This window comes from Eurytemora carolleeae, unplaced genomic scaffold (genome assembly GCF_000591075.1).
Source record: "Eurytemora carolleeae unplaced genomic scaffold, Eaff_2.0 scaffold1411, whole genome shotgun sequence".
Lineage (NCBI taxonomy): Eukaryota > Metazoa > Arthropoda > Copepoda > Calanoida > Temoridae > Eurytemora > Eurytemora carolleeae.
In genome coordinates this window covers 60,823-82,433 of record NW_019398082.1, presented here as the reverse complement: position 1 = coordinate 82,433, position 21,611 = coordinate 60,823, and the positions used below count along the sequence as shown (strand labels likewise).

At 33.1% G+C, this 21,611-nt stretch overlaps 1 protein-coding gene and 1 long non-coding RNA gene across 2 annotated transcripts in view; both read right to left on the bottom strand.

The window, feature by feature from the left end:
• Window positions 1-1,638: 1,638 nt before the first annotated feature.
• Window positions 1,639-21,611, bottom strand: part of LOC111716759 (flocculation protein FLO11) — a 27,315-nt gene continuing 7,342 nt past the window's right edge. The window contains exons 8-15 of the mRNA XM_023492244.1: window positions 21,185-21,286; window positions 20,379-20,586; window positions 19,549-19,659; window positions 19,172-19,251; window positions 17,737-17,828; window positions 4,803-5,064; window positions 4,359-4,561; window positions 1,639-1,742 (exon numbers count right to left, since the gene is read on the bottom strand). Of these exons, the coding sequence (XP_023348012.1) occupies window positions 1,639-1,742; window positions 4,359-4,561; window positions 4,803-5,064; window positions 17,737-17,828; window positions 19,172-19,251; window positions 19,549-19,659; window positions 20,379-20,586; window positions 21,185-21,286 (1,162 nt within the window). The remainder of the gene's footprint in view (window positions 1,743-4,358; window positions 4,562-4,802; window positions 5,065-17,736; window positions 17,829-19,171; window positions 19,252-19,548; window positions 19,660-20,378; window positions 20,587-21,184; window positions 21,287-21,611) is intronic.
• On the bottom strand, window positions 5,560-6,405 carry LOC111716760 (uncharacterized). Its single transcript, XR_002768589.1, has 3 exons — window positions 6,271-6,405; window positions 5,821-5,883; window positions 5,560-5,639 (listed from the first exon to the last, which is right to left on the bottom strand). It is a non-coding gene; the product is annotated as an uncharacterized LOC111716760 (long non-coding RNA).

Below are 21,611 nucleotides of genomic sequence, written 5' to 3'. Positions count from 1 at the left end.
AAAAAAGACAAAGGAGAATTAAGAATAAAAGATTTGCGTTTGATTATTTCGATGAAATAGTTACTTTATCTGTATTTTTCCTATTTTTTCTAGTTTTAATTGCAGCTTAGTTTTGATTGCAATTGACTAAAATGCAAATGAATTGTATTTTTTTTTAAATGCGGGAAAATGTTTAAGTTCCTAGTAAATCTGGTCCCAGGTTTATCAGTGTTAATCCAATGATTTATTTGTTCTTTAACATTATTCATAAGATACGTTTAAAGTTTGTAAAAGTATCTTTACATTTAAATAGCATCTAAAGTCTGCATATATACAAAACAGTTTAATTAATTTTAACAATCTTCTTACACAGTACAATCTAACTAATTAAGGGAGAAATGAACACAGTTAAATTAAATCTGAGTGTTAAGTCAAGTATGTTATTTGAAGGAAGGACAATTACTGTGAGGAACAAAAATTGTTTCCCTACCCCTATGTCTGTTAAAACACAGGATTTATTTGGAGCATGTGATTTCTATGTTTATGTTTACCTAAACTTAAGTGTTTAAGGTTCTTTAATGGAATGTACTTTAATTGACTCAATAAAAAAATTTAGAAATTTATCCTGCTGAGCAAAAATGTTTTTTTTTCCCAGTAAGTTTTCGTTTTTAATATGTAACATGCAGATTGTAGATATACTAAAGGGCGCTTTAAAAAGAACCCAATACTTCCCAATTTTTTCTTTCAGATGCTTAACTATTCCCTGATCATCATGAAATTAATATCAAAATTACAGATGGTTCTTAAGTTCATTATCATTTTCTATCAATAAGGAAACAAAGACAACAAAATGTTGTTTGGACCTTTCGTTCATTAAAGAAGGGAACCACAGAGACGCCTATTGCAGAAAAATGGAACTTGAAAATCCGCTGAAACTGTGAATTACTAAGGACTTTCCGGGAAAATATTCTGAAGAAATTCTCTAGTATTTCTCGAAAGTAACTCTCTTATTCAGTTCCCCAAAAATCCTTAAAATTGGTGACCAATATTCCGAAGAAATTCTCAGGAATTTCTCGAAACTATGTTTCATATTCAGTTCTCTAAAAATCCGTAAAATTGGTGACAAAATTCTAAGAATTTCTCAGAAGCTTCCAAATATTCCAAAGAGATTCTGAATAATTTCTTGGGAAAAATTACGGAGAAATTCTCAGGAACTTTTAGAAGCTAAGTCTCCTAATCAGTTCCCCCCAAAATCCCTAAAAATTCTAAACAAATTCTCTGGATTTTCTGGAAACTGAGTCTAAACTCACAAAACCTAAAAAATCTCTCAAATTGGTAACCAGTTAGGAGAATTTCTGGAAAAGTTTTGAGGAATCAGTCACAAGAACTTGTTTTCGAGAAATTCCCCGGAAATTCTCCAAAGGGAGTCATCAAGGTTGTGGAATTTAGGAAATTCCTCACTTTTGTTACTTGGGTCTCCTCCCTCTTCTTCTTCTCCTCCTTCTCCTCCTTCTCCTTCTTCTCCTCTTTCTCCTGCTTCTCCTTTTTCTCTTCCTTCATCTCTACCTTCTCCTCCTTCCTCTCTTTCTTCTCCTCCTTTTCCTCCTTCCTATCTACCGTCTCCTCTGTCTTTTCCTTTCTTTCTACCTTCTCCTCCTCCTACTCTGTTTTCTCCGTTTCCTTCTTCTCATCCGTTTCCTCCTTCTCCTCTTTATCACTAATTTCCCCAAGGATTATCAGTGTAAACATGGGCACGAGCTTCTCTTCAAGAATTAAAGTTTTAAGATTTGTATACATACATACAATCGAAACACTTAGCTGTAATGAATAGAGTTTCAGTCCCTCATGTACGGAAAATACTAACATATAGCTCCCAGAATATCTATCTATATATAATAAAACAAGACATTTGTATATATTATATATATATGTTGAGTTATTTAAAAGTAAAGATGAGTAAAGTGGTTGCAACAATTAGGATTAAACCGTGAACATATTTATACATTAGTCTTTGTCTCACAGCTATCCTATATATACAGGGTGTCCCAATAAACATGGGAATTCAGTGACGAATTCGATATCGTCTTTTTAAATAATTCTTTGATTTAGAAAGCTGTAATCTGTAAGATTTTCGTTTGCTATGTTTACAATTTGTTTGTTTATGTTTCGAGTTTCATACGGTTTTACTTATTAAACAATGAAATTACAGTATACAAACAGAGTAAACTTGTCCGTCTTCACTGTTCATCTTGTGGAGACATTACAGACACATCTTTACAGCCATTTACCGTTTTCACAAAATAAACTCTAGCAAACATAATAATATTATGGCTTTTGAAATTAGATATTACAATGCTAATTCATAACAAAGACGATATCGAATTCGTCACTGAATTCCCATATTTATTGGGACACTCTGTATGTATATACATATTTATATAAATATATATAAACCATGAACAAAGCAATGATAAACAAATCGTTTTAAATCTTTACAATTTTAAGTATTTGGCTTTATTGAAAAAACTATATAATATAACAGAGGCATTAACCCAATACGATGTAGGGGTATTTAATGATTTTAAATATAAACTTAGGTAGATCAACTGTTTTTTTGCTAAATTAAAACATTTAAATATTCTTTTCAGTGATTTAGTGTTAGAAAAAATGGCATATTTTTTGGTTACTATTTTTGAAAAACTGAACATTCATTTAAATCCCCCCTGGTTTAAGAATTAATGGTTTATTTTACGTAAGCTTAAAAAGTTACACTTCTCAGATTAAATTATTTAAGTTTATTTTTTAATTTCAAAAATATATTTTTCATTGCGTTAAAGCAATACAAAGAACATGAGAGTATAATAAATCCAGTTGATGTCATACATTACAATACATTTTTGTAATTGATTGCAATGATCCTGCTTAACTGGCACAATTATTGCATTCAAGGAGTTCACATCTTTGTATTTAGTGATCTATAATATAGTCATCAGTTAATATCAGTTCTGTCAGGACAAAGGGATAGAAATATAGATGGTACTACGATAGAAGATAGAAGAAAAGAAGATAGAAGATAGAAGGATAGAAGGATAGAAGGATAGAGGGATAGAAGGATAGAAGGATAGATGGTACTCCGATAAAAGATAGAAGAATAGAAGGATAGAAGGATAGACGGTACTAAGATAGAAGATAGAAGAAAAGAAGATAGAAGGATAGAAGGATAGAAGGATAGATGGTACTAAGATAGAAGATAGAAGAAAAGAAGATAAAAGGATAGAAGGATAAAAGGATAGATGGTACTACGATAGAACATAGAAGAAAAGAAGATAGAAGATAGAAGGATAGAAGGATAGAGGGATAGAAGGATAGAAGGATAGATGGTACTCCGATAGAAGATAAAAGAAAAGAAGATAGAAGAATAGAGGGATAGAAGGATAGAAGGATAGAGGGATAGAAGAATAGAAGGATAGATGGTACTACGATAGAAGATAGAAGGATAGAAGGATAGAAGGATAGAAGGATAGATGGTACTAAGATAGAAGATAGAAGAAAAGAAGATAGAAGGATAGAAGGATAGAAGGATAGAAGGATAGAAGGATAGAAGGATAGAAGGATAGATGGTACTACGATAGAATATATAAGACAAGAAGATAGAAGGATAGATGGTACTTCGATAGAATATAGAAGAAAAGAAGATAGAAGGATAGAGGGATAGATGGTACTACGATAGAAGATAGAAGAAAAGAAGATAGAAGGATAGAAGGATAGAAGAATAGAAGTATAGATGGTACTACGATAGAAGATAGAAGAAAAGAAGATAGAAGGATAGAAGGATAGAAGGATAGAAGGATAGAAGAAAAGAAGATAGAAGGATAGATGGATAGATGGTACTACGATAGAAGATAGAAGAAAAGAAGATAGAAGGATAGAAGGATAGATGGTACTACGATAGAAGATAGAAGTAAAGAAGATAGAAGGATAGATGGTAGTACGATAGAAGATAGAAGAAAAGAAGATAGAAGGATAGAAGTATAGATGGTACTACGATAGAAGATAGAAGAAAAGAAGATAGAAGGATAGAAGGATAGATGGTACTACGATAGAAGATAGAAGAAAAGAAGATAGAAGGATAGAAGTAAAGATGGTACTACGATAGAAGATAGAAGAAAAGAAGATAGAAGGATAGAAGGATAGATGGTAGTACGATAGAAGATAGAAGAAAAAAATATAGAAGGATAGAAGGATAGATGGTACTACGATAGAAGATAGAAGAAAAGTAGATAGAAGGATAGAAGGATAGATGGTACCATGATAGAAGATAGAAGAAAAGAAGATAGAAGGATAGAAGGATAGATATTCATAGTGATGTATAAACTTACTAAATACTAGTCTGATATTTCTAGTGATAAACTGAGTGAATAATAGTCTGATCTTCCATGTGATAAACTTACTAAATACTAGTCTGATATTTCTATTGATAAACTTACTAAGTACTAGTCTGGATGGAGGGTTGATTAATGGAGGTCTAGTAGTTGTTTCTCGAGCTGGAGCTCTGGTGGTTGGAGGAGGAAGAGCAGGTCGTCTACAAATACAAAAGATAAATTTCAGGTTTTAAACTTTTAATTTAATTAAATTTTTAATTTTTTTATTTGACCATTTGTGATTGTGGTTTCACTATACAGGGGACTTTTGGATTTATGCAGAAGATTTAAAAAGGAAATTATAACAATTTAACATTTCGTTGCTGCTTATATAAAAGTACCGTTTATAATTGTGCATGCAAGAGAGTCCCTTAGAGTTACATGTACAATCCCTTTACTCACCTTGTTGTAGTAGTTCTTGTTATAGTATCCTGTGACCCCCCGGCTACCCCGGTCAACCCGCCAGTTTGACCCAACCCGCCCTCTAGCGGTCCGAACGGTGTGCTGTCATCGTCGTTGCAGAAGTCGGTGTTGCACAGACAGGCGTAGATGGATCCTGAGCTGTCATCTGTTATATCCCGCTGTTGGCAGGTGTTGAAAGGCACAAGAGGATCTGTTATAGAACCAAGAAGGACACGCGTTGGGAAGCATTCACGTAGTGTTGCTGAAAAAACTTTAAATTAAAACAAAAATCTCAATATAAAGTGCTAAAAAATTCAAGAAAACCGAATCACATAAAATCAAAAATAAATGTTTTAAATTATGGCTAAATAACTTTTTTAACATTTTAAAGTTTATCTTGATCAAAATTAAAGGTTTGGATTTTATCATAATTATATTTGATGTCTGGAAACAAATCGACAACATTAAACAACAATAGTATGTCTTTGTTGTTGACATTGACAGTAATACCGACGTCTGTTTACAGGGTGTCTCAGAAAAAATAACTCCTCGAAAAGATAATTATTTAAAAAATCATAAAAAATAATAAAATATAGGTTTTTACAAGAAAAATTAACCAAAGATAACTTATTTAGGAAAGTAAATTTATTTAGCACCCCCCTGTATTATGTTGGTGAGAATAAACATATATCTGATGATTTATATATACATATATATATCCAGGGTTGCTCGGCTCAAACTAATAATAATAATAATAATAACCTTGATTTAGCCCATTCCCAAACTCCCTCCTCTTCTATATCATTTCCTGCAATCCAGAACTCCATTCTAGATCTCCTGGAAAATAAGAATTAAAAAAAAATCAAAAACTCCTGATTTTTCTCTAATACCACGTATGCGACATTACGGGTACAACTTTGTGACCTCGTAGCTACTTATTGATTGTACGCAGATTTATGAGAAATTCAAATGTATTCGGTTACTTATTAGAAATTTAAAATTATAAATTTATATTTACCTAGAATTTGATTGTATCGAGATCATCTGAACCAACTCATCTGCTTTATCCTCAGACTCAAGACTGAAATAGAAAATCGGCATCATTCTGTTTTCTAAAAACTTTTGTATTCTTTTTTTCTTAACAGTCATATTTTTAGACGGTGAAAAAAATGTTATACTATGCATGTATTGTATTCATGACAACATCATTGTTTATCTATAGAGATTTTACATTTTTCAATAAACGTTCAGCGAAAATTTACCTTCACCATTAGAATTCAATTCAATTAATTCAATTCTTCGTTTTATTTGCAAAGGTTAAAGAATTCGTTTAATACTTACGCATCAGATAAAAGTAAATTTTGAAGTGAAACTGAAAATTAAATTTTTCATATTTTGCGAACACTCCCTTTAAGCTGGAAATATTTTTAGAGGAACAATATTAAACAAAATAATTACTTATAAATACCTGACAAGTCTTGCTTTATTTTGTTCACACATTTTCCTTGCTTCAATCCATCCAACCCGATCATTAGAGATTATATAGCAACCAGACCCAACCCGCGTAAACCCAGGTGGACATTCAGCTGAAACAAAATGGCGTCTTAAAAAAATTGCACCAAAAAAACAAAATGGCAATTTTATTCCTTTTTTATGTAAAGATGACTAGGACGATTTTAAAGTTTAAAACAGACGTTTATGGGTAGGGATGTTATGGGAAGGGTTAAGTAAAAGGAGTAACAATTCGGCCCTTATCCCAGCAAGCTATGACTTTCGATCACAATTTGATAAGTCTATAGTTTAGCACCATTTATTTAAACATCATAAACATATATTTGTATATTTAATACAATTCAATAAACCATAATTAAAAATACTTCATCAGAAAATACGTTAAAATAGGTATCATGTCAAAAATAAATGCCTTTGGCCCCGTAAATGGTTATAATGGTTATATGTTTACATATCTTTATAAAAAAACTGATAATGCCTGAAATTTTAAATATTGACGCCTAAGGGGAGCGTTCACGAAATTATGTAGTTGCGGAATTACTAAAATATATGACCGGGCATAAATTACAAATTCTCTGCGCTTTGTGTCACTATGAGACCATTTCAGGGGGAAATGACAACACTGACAACTATTTGTTATGGTAAAACAACCATAAACGTCTGAAGGAGGGAAGGGGAGGGGGCGTCATAATTGCACTTATCTTCAAATATGGATTTACACCAAACTTTTCACTTTTCTTCAGCGTTCTTTTTTATGTGGCACTTTAAATTGGCTTTTTTTCACAACATCATGTCGTCCTTTTTTCAAGACTCGTCCTACAGCTCACAAATATATCTGAGACTATTACAGCAAGCGGACGAGTGCCATCCATCTACTCGTCCTCTACTGGACTGGGTGAGTGTCCAGGCTAAACAGTTTTCTTCAGGAGAATCAAAGGGTTCCTCACTCCAGCCATAGTTAGGGACAGGTAGCCTTAGATATCTCCATCAAAATTCGATCTTCATTAAATTTTTGAAAATTTTGAAAATCCACGAAATTTTTTGTGAAAATCCGCAAATTATTTTTTTTTGTTTTCGATGTACACAAAGAGAACATGTTCACAATTAATTTAGAAGATGGGCGCGAATCGCTCTCTAAGGCTAGTTTCTAAATATTTCTAAACATTTCTAAACATTTCTAAACATTTCTTAACATTTCTAAACATTTCTAAACATTTCTAAACATTTCTAAACATTTCTAAACATTTCTAAACATTTCTAAACATTACTTAACATTTCTAAACATTTCTAAATATTTCTAAACATTTCTAAACATTTCTTAACATTTTTAGACATTTTAATATATTTCAAGATAATTACAGACACTGTACAATAAGTATCATACTCTAATAATTAATACGTGCTTGAAAGACCACAATTTATGTTCTCAAATTTGGGGTAATAAAATACAAAATATTAAACAAAACTATTCAGTTAATTCCTAAAATAGAAAACTGAATCAAATATAAAACGTAATTTTCAATTGTAAATTCCTTACAAAGATGTTTTCGGGAAAAAGTAGAATGAATCCAAAAATCACGACTTAAAATCACATTTTCTCTTGGGACTGTGGTGTGTGAGTTTGTGTTAGAATTTTTTGAGTGTGTGTTAGCAGCATGTGCAATGTGCATGTGTGTTAGCAGCATGTGAATGGGGTGTTAGGGGTGTTAGCAGCTGTAAGTGTTTTAGCAGTGTGTGAATGTGTGTTAGTTGCTGTAATTGTGTAATATCAATGTGTGAGTGTGTGCTAGCAGTATGTGAGTGACAGTCTAATTTCTCCCTAGTTCTCCATCCATCAAGGTATTAGGTAACTATGGGTAACCATGTAACCATCGTATCTATTTGTGCCAGGATTTGACTGAGCACTTTGTAAAGTAGATCATTCAGTCATGGGGAGACATTTCTACACACCCGCCCTACCATCCCATCGTTCTCATCCTTCTTTACATTCTCATCCTTCTTTTCTTTCTCACCCTCCTCATCTTCATTCTCATCCTCCTCATCATTATCATCCTTCTTTTCATTCTCATCATTCTCATCCTTCTTTTCTTTCTCATCATTTTCATCCTCCTCATCGTTATCATCCTTCTTTTCATTCTAATCCTCCTCATCATACTTATCCTCCTCAACATATCATCCTTCTTTTCATTCTCATCCTCCTCATCATTCTCATCCTCCTCATCATTCTCATCCTTCTTTTCATTCTCATTCTCCTCATTATTCTCCTTCTATTCTATCTCCTCCTTCTCCACAATTCTCCATTTTCTCCTTCTCCTCCTTCTTCTCCTTCTCCTCCTTCTCCTCCCTCTCCTCCTTCTTCTCCTTCTAATAAAAAAGACAAAGGAGAATTAAGAATAAAAGATTTGCGTTTGATTATTTCGATGAAATAGTTACTTTATCCGTATTTTTCCTATTTTTTATAGTTTTAATTGCAGCTTAGTTTTGATTGCAACTGACTAAAATGCAACTGAATTGTATTTTTTTTTAAATGCGGGAAAATGTTTAAGTTCCTAGTAAATCTGGTCCCAGGTTTATCAGTGTTAATCCAATGATTTATTTGTTCTTTAACATTATTCATAAGATACGGTTTAAAGTTTGTAAAAGTATCTTTACATTTAAATAGCATCTAAAGTCTGCATATATACAAAACAGTTTAATTAATTTTAACAATCTTCTTACACAGTACAATCTAACTAATTAAGGGAGAAATGAACACAATTAAATTAAATCTGAGTGTTAAGTCAAGTATTTTATTTGAAGGAAGGACAATTACTGTGAGGAACAAAAATTGTTTCCCTACCCCTATGTCTGTTAAAACACAGGATTTTTTGGAGCATGTGATTTCTATGTTTATGTTTACCTAAACTTAAGTGTTTTAGGTTCTTTAATGGAATGTACTTTAATTGACTCAATAAAAAAATTTAGAAATTTATCCTGTTGAGCAAAAATGTTTTTTTTTTCCCAGTAAGTTTTCGTTTTTAATATGTAACATGCAGATTGTAGATATACTAAAGGGCGCTTTAAAAAGAACCCAATACTTCACAATTTTTTCTTTCAGATGCTTAACTATTCCCTGATCATCATGAAATTAATATCAAAATTACAGATGGTTCTTAAGTTCATTATCATTTTCTATCAATAAGGAAACAAAGACAACAAAATGTTGTTAGGACCTTTCGATAATTAAAGAAGGGAACCACAGAGACGCCTATTGGAGAAAAACGGAACTTGAAAATCCGCTGAATCGGTGAATTATTAAGGACTTTCCGGAAAAATATTCTGAAGAAATTCTCAAGTATTTCTCGAAAGTAACTTCTTATTCAGTTCCCCAAAAATCCTTAAAATTGCTGACCAATATTCCGAAGAAATTCTCAGGAATTTCTCGAAAAGGTAAGGGAATTTAGGAAATTCTTCACTTTTGTTACCTGGGTCTCATCCCTCTTCTTCTTCTACTCCTTCTCCTCCTTCTCCTCCTCTTTCTCCTGCTTCTCCTTTTTCTCTTCCTTCATCTCTACCTTCTCCTCCTTTTCCTCCTTCCTATCTACCGTCTCCTCTGTCTTTTCCTTCCTTTCTACCTTCTCCTCCTCCTACTCCGTTTTCTCCGTTTCCTCCTTCTCATCCGTTTCCTCCTTCTCATCCGTTTCCTCCTTCTCCTCTTTATTACTAATTTCTCCAAGCATTAACAGTGTAAACATGGGCACGAGCTTTTCTTCAAAAATTTAATTTTTTACATTTGTATGTATACATACATACAATCTAAACACTTAGCTGTAATGAATAGAGTTTCAATCCCTCATGTGAGTTACGGAAAATACAATATTTGGGCTCAGACACTCAGGGGTGGCCGGGGAGAGGGGGGAGGGGTGTTATAGGCTAAAAAAAAATTCTAAATTAGAAAATATAATTTTTTTTCATCGGGCAACGCCGGGCCCTTCAGCTAGTTTACAATAAAACAGCGTTTTTTTGAGGGAAAAAATGACGATAATCTGAAAAGATGTGAATCGGATCATACTGACATCTTTGAGCGATACGATTAGACGTATTTATAGCTCTTAAACTTATGGTATCTTTTTTATACAATACTTATAAATCAATTGTGCGTGATGACTAGTCTACGTTGTTCATCTTTATGGTTTCATTTGAGGATTTATAGCTCATGAATGGGTCTTAAATATTAACTGTAACATCGAGCAGAAAATCAGAGATGGGTTCATGAACATTTATTAACAAGCAAAGGTCGTGTGTCTCATTTTCGAAAGATAGGCGACACGATTCAAGGTAGTTAGATGGGGGNAAAGGGGGTATAGGCTTACGTCGAAAAATTATCGATGGTGATCACTTCTAATCTTACTTCTATCTGTTGCGTCTATAAGGAGAAAATTGTTAAAAACTACCAAAGATTAGTAGCAATCACCATCAATAATTTTCGCCGTTGGCCTATACCCCCTTTCATTTTTCGCGAACTCTCCCTTTAATGTAATCGTGTGTGTTTATGAATATTTATCTATATAAAAAAACACGTGCAGTGCTGTAAAAAAAGTATTAGAAATCGAACACATGGGACCCTTAATTTCTTATAATTGATATATGACAGAAAGTGTTCCAAAAAAGTGTCTTGACATCCTTCTTTGTATCTTCAAAGTTGACAATACACTTTTGAACAAATTTGTTTAATAAATTGAAGTCTGTACAACTAATTGTACAAATTTCTCAAAAAAAATCCTTTAATTTTAAAGATGCAAAAAAGCTAGACCCCATTTTGGAAATCCCGAGACTAGTAAGGTTTGGTCTTGAATGTTCGGTGCAAAATTGAATAAAATGATTTGAAAGATGCAAGATAAGAGATGAAGTGTTATGGTTAAAGATTTTGTTCATCATAACTGTCAACTTTACTTTTATAATACCCCGCCTTTTAACCCAGACTTAGAGTAGGGACAGGGACATAAAGTAGGGACAGGGACATAAAGTTGGGACAGGGAAAAAAAATAGGGACAGGGACATAAAGTTGGGACAGGGACATAAAGTAGTGACAGGGACATAAAGTAGGGACAGGGACATAAAGTAGGTACAGGGACATAAAGTAGGGGCAGGGACAATAAGTTGGGCAGGGATATAAAGTAGGAACAGGGACATAAATTAGGGACAGGGATATAAAGTTGGGACAGGGACAATAAGTAGGGGGAGGGATATAAAGTAGGGACAGGGATATAAAGTAGGGACAGGGAAATAAAGAAGGGACAGGGACATAAAGTAGGGACAGGGAAATAAGTAGGGGCACGGATATAAAGTAGGAACAGGGGCAAAAAGTAGGAGCAGGGACAATAAAGTAGGGGCAGAGACAACAAAGTAGGGTAAAAAGTTCCCAGTTTCTTCATTTATTTCGAAAATCTATCAAATCTATCAAATTATCTGTATGATATTTAATCCCTGTATTGGGATTATAAACCCAGACTCCTGATATATACCTTTTATCAATCCCTGTATTGGGATTATAGACCCAGACTCCTGATCCCTACCTTTGATCAATCCCTGTATTGGGATTATAAACCCAGACTCCTGATCCCTACCTTTGATAAATCACTGTATTGGGATTATAAACTCAGACTTCTGATATATACCTTTAATCAATCCCTGTATTGGGATTATAAACTCAGACTTCTGATCCCTACCTTTGATCAATCCCTGTATTGGGATTATAAACCCAGACTCCTGGTCCCTACCTTTGATCAATCTCTGTATTGGAATTATAAACTTATACTTCTGGTCCCTACCTTTGATCAATCCCTGTATTGGAATTATAAACCCAGAATCCTGATCCCTACCTTTGATCAATCCTTTTATTGGTATTATAAACCCAGACTCCTGGTCCCTACCTTTGACCAATCCCTGTATTGGGATTATAAATCCAGACTCCTGATCCCTACCTTTGATAAATCCCCGTATTGGGATTATAAATCCAGACTCCTGATCCCTACCTTTGATCAATCCCTGTATTGGAATTATAAACCCAGACTCCTGGTCCCTACCTTTTATCAATCCCTGTATTGGGATTATAAACCCAGACTCCTGATCCCTACCTTTGATCAATCCCTGTATTGGGATTATAAACCCAGAATCCTGATCCCTATCTTTGATCAATCCCTGTATTGGCATTATAAACCCAGACTCCTGATCCCTATCTTTGATCAATCCTTGTATTGGGATTATAAACTCAGACTCCTGGTCCCTACCTTTGATCAATCCCTGTATTGGGATTATAAACTCAGACTTCTGATCCCTACCTTTGATCAATCACTGTATTGGGATTATAAACCCAGATTCCTGATATATACCTTTTATCAATCCCTGTATTGGGATTTTAAACCCAGACTCCTGATCACTACCTTTGATCAATCCCTGTATTGGGATTATAAACCCAGACTCCTGATCCCTACCTTTGATCAATCACTGTATTGGGATTATAAACCCAGACTCCTGATCCCTATCTTTGATCAATCCTTGTATTGGGATTATAAACTCAGGCTCCTTGTCCCTACCTTTGATCAATCCCTGTATTGGGATTATAAACTCAGACTTCTGATCCCTACCTTTGATCGATCCCTGTATTGGGATTATAAACCCAGACTCCTCCAAAACTGGAATTCTTCTCAAATACGGTAGGAATGCAACTAAAAATAGATTAAAGATAAAACATTTTACATTAAATATCGACACATATAAAAAATAAGGTAATTCATTAGGTTTAAACCTAGGGTTTCCTACTAAAAATGACAATTAATGTTAGCTAGTAGATGTGTGTCTTTCTATGAGACTATTGACGCATGGAAAGTTCCGGTTTTACAAGAACTTTTAAATACAAGAACGAATAATTTATTTATTGAAGGATTCGATGACTACGTAATAACTGAAATGATAAATATGTTATGTAATGAATAATGATAAATGTCGTCAATTTGTGCATAATTTTACATGTTTTTCTCTATTCTTTTGGAAAGCTGTGTTTTCAAAAATTTATATATATGTATTTATATCTTTGTGTGTGAGTAAATCTTTATAATCTTTAATCTTTTCTGAAATCCGATGGTTGTTTAAATATAGCCAGCCAAACGGCTGGGCCAAATGGGCTGACATTTTTTGTGGACTCATGGGTGGCCGGGGGGTGTCTAAGGCTAAAATATGGACTTTTTTCAATTTTTTTGAAATATTAAAGAAAATTCAATTTTTTTTCCACGGGCAACGCCAGGACCTTCACCAAGTACATATAAAGATTATAACTCAGGAACTCCTGGTGCGATTTGCCTCAAATTTTGATTCAGGAACTCGGGAGTCCCACGGGAATGTTCTCAGCTTGGTTTTGAGATTCTAAATTGAGTAGTTCCATTGGGAAATTAGTTAATATTTAAAATTTAAACATTTAAAATTTACGATAAAGGACCTACTGGTAAACGGTGGGACTAAGGTTATAATGTAAAGAAAGTTATTTCTTAGGAGTACGCATCTTTTGTACTGCAGTGTACTGTCTCTGGGCTGTAATGTAAACACAAGATGGATGTCGAAGCCTGACATGTGATTCATCTATCACATACAAAATCAATGAAATATTCTGGTCATATGAAACAATTATGTGAATTATCCAAATTATCAAAATTTAATGCTTTTAACCTCCTCGGATACTAAACGAACACTGATGCATCTATTCCTCTTTACAAATTCCGCCCAGAGAGAACTGGTTTTAATATGTACGCAGAATATACGCATGTGCATTAAACTTTCCTTGCATTATAACCTTGTTGTTCAGCAGGGTTGGACTAACTATGACTATGGGTAATGCTGGGTTCCCAAGATATTCGTTTATAGAATAGTATTTTTTGTTAATTACTTGTAAGTATATGCAACATGACGAGCTGCATTTAGCCCTGCAGCTCCTGCTCCAACAATTGCAATCTCCATTTTTCTATTTTTTCTGAAATTAAATCTCCTTTTAAATTTGATAATAAAACCAATATTCTTCCAAAATAATACAGTGACCGAATTTAAGGAATTGGAGGAAGGTCGCTGAACCCCTTACCTACTTCTCATATCCTGAATCTTCGATTCAAAGTTCGAGATTTTAAATAACTCTAATTTAAGGTAAGCTGATGTAAAGCAATTTTCCTACAATTCCAACGAGTTAATTGAAACAAAGCTCGGCGCTTAGGATAGTTCAGTATTTTCAAACTTCAAGTTGAACCAGCTATGTATATTGTTTAACTTGAAGTTGACCCAGCTACGTATATAGTTTAACGACTTTTCGCAATTAAAAACCTCTGTGTCATGTTTAATTTGATAATTTTAGTGGAAAATTTCGGTGGCAAAATTTTTGCTAAAAAAATATTATTTAAAGCTCATGTGTTTAAAACCTTTTTCATAATACACCAAATTTTCAGAATAAGAAACACAACTGAACTAACCTATCCTACCACTAAAAGCACGTTCCATTAGCGCCTGATCCAATCAGGGTTCAGTCATGTGTTTGGTGTATATTCTGAACCAATAGAGATCGTATTGCTGTAACATCCATCTATTTATCAATCTCATCATCCAATCATAGATGAATACTTAAATCGGCGCTAAACAGTAAATGGTAATATTTACTTCTACTAAAACTGAATTAAACAACATGTTTTAAATAAACGTGAGTAATGTCAAATCTTTTCAGCAGACTTTTTATAGGGGTCCCACGTACGAAACAGACAGTTGAGAGGGGGCTTGCAGGTCGTCTTTGATCGTTGAAACAATTTGCGGCATTCATCTGTTAACCTGATTCGAGAAGTAAAACCCTTGAATTTCCCAAATACCCAGACATTTGGGGAATTTCCCAAATGCCTAGGTTTTTAGAAAGCTCACCAAATATCCAGTCATTTGAGAAATTTCCAAAATCTTAAAAAATTCCACTGTGGCGGCGTAGTGGCGGAAGACGAGACTTTTGAGGAGTTTTGAACCTAAGATCTAGACGCGGCAAGATGAGCAACTTCCGGCCACGTCACCTATCTAGCTGTTTAATATTTTACGTTTCTATAAATTTAAGTTCAAAAATTTAGTAATAAAGTAATTATTTAAACCAGGCGTTTGTCAAACTGAGCGTAGCTAAACCACCCTCAAATACCTATGGGAATTTGGGGAATTTCCCAAATTCCTGGGTATCTGGAAAATGTCCCAAATGCTTGGGTATCTGGGAAATTTCCCAAATGCTTGGGTATCTGGGAAATTTCCCAAATGCCTGGGTATCTGGGAAATTTCCCAAATGCCTGGGTATCTGGGAAATTTCCCAAATGCCTGGGTATCTGGGAAATATCCCAAATTCCTGGGTATCTGGGAAATTTCCCAAATGCCTGGGTATCTGGGAAATTTCCCAAATGCCTGGTTATCTGGGAAATTTCCCAAATACCTGGTTATCTGGGAAATTTCCCAAATACCTTTAGATATTTGAGTGTGGTATATTTTTAAGATTTTGGAAATTTCTGAAATGACTGAAAATTTGGGGAACTTTCTATAAACCTAGGCATTTGGGAAATTCCCCAAATGTCTGGGTATTTGGGAAATTCAAGGGTTTTACTTCTCGAATCAGGTTAACAGATTTGGGGAATTTGGGGAATTTCCCAAATGCCTAGATTTTGGGAAATTCCCCAAATTTCCAGTCATTTGAGAAATTTCCAAAATCTTAAACATATACCACCCTTAATAACAGTAGGAATTTCGGAATTTCCCAAACGTCTGGGTATCTGGGAAATTTTACAAATGCCTGGGTATCTGGGAAGTGTCCCAAATGCCTATTTTAATAAAAAATGTAAATGCTGTCGTGTCATGTTATCCACAAAGGATTCAGGTATCAGAAACGATTGTTAAAAATGGAACTGTATGTTTAATGGTATTTATAGTTCCCTGCAACTTGTATAAAGAGTTTTTAGTCGTCTTTACATTTCTTTGTGGGTATCCCTGGACCGATATGACTGTATGAGTTTAATGCCTTTGTTTTTAATTTGAGACTGTGAAGACCTTTTTAGTACAGTAAGACCCATAAAACTTTGGAATAGAAGGAAGACTTTTAGACTCAAGTTTTGAGATACAGCCCATTTTAATGTATGCGGGATTTAATACGTATTATACAGGGTGTCCCAATAAACATGGGAATTCAGTGACGAATTCGATATCGTTGGCATTTTAGGAGTAACATGTGGTTTATATCTCATCATCAACAAAGAACACACAGTCGAGAGAATTTAAACTTCTTTACTTTTTTCTTAAGTTTAAAACAAAAATTTTGTATATGACATAATCCTATATAAACATCTTTATTGTATAAGTGAAAAAATATTTTCAAAAAAATCTGTTCTGCAGCTATAACAGCTTGTTGAATAGATTTCTGTAAATAGATAATTTATTCCTGAGAAAATATTTTTTATATTTTATTGAGAGTGTAACGTAAATGTCAAAGTGGATATGCGAGGTAAAACATTACAAATAATTGAGTCGTTGTAACAAACTCAAATTTTTAATCCGTATATGTTTGCAACTGTAGATAGTAAAACCTTTCATATTTCAAACTTATGATATTAAATCTAACAGAATTCATAGTTTGAAATATCTAAGGTTGCAAAGATTTAGAGATTATAAATCAGAGCTTGCGTTTTTTCCGGAGTTTGTTTTGATTTGAATCAAGATTTTATATTGCTCGTGCTAACACAGTAAATAATCACCTAACGAGCTTGGCGTAAAGAGCAAAGGTCTTGTCTAATGAGTCCACAGATTACACGGATGTGAAAATGCAATTTTTTCAATAATTCAAATTTTATAAAAAGCTCTGTCTGCTCTATCTTTATGGAACTTCAAGCATTTTTGCGATTTCATTTTAAAAACATTTTAAACGTTTAAAAGTTATTTAATGAAGAAACACAGAGCCCTGTGGCTCAAAGTTTCTCTTTGATGAGCAATAAATAAAAATAATATGATATGTATAAATATATAAATAAAAATTTCTTCAGCGAAAATTCCGTTCAAACAACGCAAAATGTGAACGAAAACGAAAATTTTTGTTCATTTTCGCAAAAATTGTCGTTAAAATTTTTTCGCGAGATTAGTTCGGAATTTCGAGAAATTCGTAAAATTCGTTCGGAACTTTCCTTCAAATATTTTTTTTGCAAAAATACAATATTCTTGATAAGAAATGGAAAAATTTCGATTTTTATAGAACGGAAATTGAACGAAAATTTCGCGAAAATGAGGTCGAAAATTTTATCGAAATTCGCGAACATTTTTAACAAAAATGAACGAATTGCGTTCGTTCAATTTAGTAAATTTCGTTCAACGAAAATTTCGATGAAAACCCTAATACAAATGTGTTCACCTATTTCATCTGCAGATTTCTTCCATGAATACATCAAGCAGGCTTCATCCTTTAAACAGGTTTGAACCTGGGAGCTAGCACGCCGGTCAAAACTGAAATAATGTTTTTTCTTCTAAATTATTGGAAAATTCCTTCCGAAAGGAAATATTACTTGTAATCTATTTAGTTTTACATCAAATGAATAATATATATATATATGTATACATACTTTAATTATCGACAAAAAATGCAATATAATGGGACTTTTTTCATGTCCAAATATGACAAATGAAAGCTCTAGTGCTTTACTGTTGAAATCTGCCAAAAAATTTGTAAATTTTTTTAAAAATTTAATTTTTTTCTCGCAAAATCCAGTTATTAAAAAAATGTTTGCAAAAAAATATTGAAAAAATTGATAAAACATATCATTTTGAAAAGCCCTTGACCATGCCATTTTAAAAATGCAAATATTTTTGCAAAATTTTAGATAACCTGATGTGTAATTAAGAAAAACTAAAAGTGTGCAAATTTCTGTTGACGGTTTGTATGCAAATAATTTGCTCAGAAAGGAGTTAAAAGAAATGAAATTGGTCAGAAATGGAGGTAAAAGAAAGAAAGTGTTCAAAAAGATAAAAGGTAAAAAAAACTTTTACGCGGAAGAATTATGTTTAAAGAAAGACAGAAATAAATCTGTGTGCAATTTGCAAAGTCCTGAATAGCATCAAGGACGGAGAAAGATTAGTTTAAAACATGCAATGTGAACATAAATGGACAATGAACATGATTCATTTTCCAACCTTTCAGTCGTACATTATCGTACATGGTGTCCCGAAAACATGGGAATTGAGAGACGACTTGAAAATCGTCTTTGTTGTCCGATATTTGATAAAATGACAAAAAGTTTATCATAAATGATTGTATGTCTCCCCTATATGGTCTGCATTCTTTATTTCTTTAAGATTAACGGAGATATTGAACAATTTTTTTTTATCTAATAAAAGGAAATTTGGGCTGATTTCTCGATAAAAATGGCAGACACCATTTTTGAATTCCCGAACTAGTAGTTTCAGATGTTAATTGCTTTAACTGGCATACTACTAAACTTGTTTTCACTACCGCACTTAACAGAAACGATTTTGAAGTTGTCACTTTATTCCCATGTTTATCAAGATGCATTTCAATTATACTCAGAGGGAAAAAGAAAAAAGGAAACAAAAAGAACGAGAACCCACACATTTCGCCTTTTTAGATGAAATGGGCGAATTTTTTCACTGAAACTCAGTAAGTTTGTACGGGTCCCACGTTCTTATGTATTAGTCGTTTTTTAATCCTTTTTTCCTTAAATGCGCAAAAGATAAAAGTAAAATTAGTAGCGATCCATGTCGAATTCAATCCGATATCAGCCTATACCACCTTTCACTTTTCGCGAACACTCCCTTTAATGAATGGTAAATACCTGTCACACTTCTTGTTTGGATTAAGTAAGGATCCACATGAGTAGCATTGTAACCCTGGTTTGTCAGGGTGGAAAACCTGCTTAACATAGAACACATCATTCATAGAGAAGCATTCAAGGAGAATGATTCATAGACAAGTATTCATTGAGAAGTATTCCTAGAGAAGTATTCATTGAGAAGTATTCATAGTAAAGTATTCATATAGGGAAGTATTCAAAGAGAAGAATTCGTTAAGAAGTATTCATAAACAAGAAACAATGAATCATACAATCACAACAAGAACGTATATTTACATTTAAACAATGTTTAGCCCGATAAATGTTTAAAAAATAAATTAATCACAACTTTTTATAAAACTTCTCTATTATGTGTTTGCCTGTTGTTTAGCAGTATCTGTTGCCACCTGGAGTCGGTTCGTCTCTAGACGATCGGGGAAAGGACGATTTGGCTCAGTTTTAGGAGGGGTAGAGATCGTCCGAGGAACTTCCTATAATCGCCATTATCATCATTAGTTTCTGTTATACTATTATCATTACGAACTCTTTATCAGTATCATCATTATCATGAATCATCATTATCATGAATCATTGTTATCTTTATTAAAGGTACTGTCGACGTAGTTTCAAGTGAGCCTCCATTTAAAGAGTTAAACGCCGGTTTACAACAGTAAAAATAAAACCTATTGCTGCGCAAAAACTATGAATATATTTTCTTGATAATGGCTAAGCGCCTTTTCTCTAAAAAATTAACCTTTCAGATTTATGAAGCAGACAAGGAAGGAAATCAACAGAATTCGTCTATTCGCAAGATATAAAAACCTTTGCTATTCCGGCATTTAACTCATTTAATAGAAGCTCATTTGAAAATATACCGACAGTTCCTATGTTATCATCATCATTAACATTATGACATTATCATAATTAATATCATTATCAATAATTCATTTTTGTGATATTAATTCACCAACAGTAATACTTCAATCATAATAAAAATATGAGCTTACTAGCTGAAATGTCCGGCGTTGCCTGTGAAGTTTAAAAAAATTTCTAATTTAGAAAAAAAAACATTTCGAATTTGTTTTAGCCTATGTTATCCTCATGCTATTCATGGCCGTTCACTCAAAAAAATGTAATGTTTTCTTTTGAGAGTTTTAATGAGGTGGAAAATTGATGTGATTTTTTATTCTTAATTTTTTGCAATATTTACCTGCTTAACTGGTTCTTGTCGAAGAGGGCTAGCCTGGGGTCGTTCAGGAACAGGATTTCTGCTCGGTTGGGGTCTTTCAGGAGGAGGTTGGGATTGAACGGAGCTAGGTTGAGATTGAGCAGGACTAGGGTTAGGCCTAGGAGAAGAATTCTCATCTGGTCCCCTGTAAGAGTTACAGAGGTCGGATTCACACAGACAGGCTGATATCCTGAAAACATACAGGTATTACACGAAACCCTGAATAAGACAGATTTTTCCAACTGCTTCCTACAACTATCCGGAATGATAATTAACATGTGTTTTAAATTGACAAAAAAAAACTTAATATTAATGAAAATATCAATTGAAACATTGAACTAACCGAGATATACTTAAATATGAATATTTATATATATTTATTTAATTTGATAAAGAATTTGCATAGAGATACTTAGTTTAATGAAGAATTAACATTGACATACTTAGTTTAATAAAGAGTTAACATTGACATACTTAGTTTTATAAAGAATTAACATTGACATACTTAGTTTGATAAATAATTAATATTGACATACTTAGTTTTATAAAGAATTAACATTCACATACTTAATTTGATCAAGAATTAATATTGACATACTTAGTTTGATAAAGAATTAATATTGACATACTTAGTTTGATAAAGAATTAACATTGACATACTTAGTTTGATAAAGATTTAACATTGAAATACTTACTTTGATAAAGAATTAACATTGACATACTTACTTTAATAAATAATTAACATTGAAATACTTAGTTTGATAAAGAATTAATAATGAAGTACTTACTTTGATAATGAGCTCTCTGAGATATCTGTAGGACTACAAGTAGTTTCTGGTAAAAGTGGATTCTCTATAGAACCCAGTAGAATAGAAGTTGAGAAACATTCCCTGAAAAAAAGAATCTGATGAGTAAAATTAAAAACTAGAATTAAATTAGTAAATTTTAACGCTTTTTTGATTTATCAAGTTTAAAAGCTGAACATTATAATTCAAAAAATGACCCCATATCCTGAACAATTAATTACATAGTTAAAGGGAGTGTTCGCGAAAAATGAAAGGGGGTATAGGCTTAATGCGATAAAAAAGCGCTTTTGATCGCCACTAATCTTACTTCTATCTGTTGCGTCTATAAGGAGAAAATTGTTAAAGACGTCTCATACCGAATAACATGGCGGCCATACAAATTGAGAAAATTGCAACATACGACTTAGAC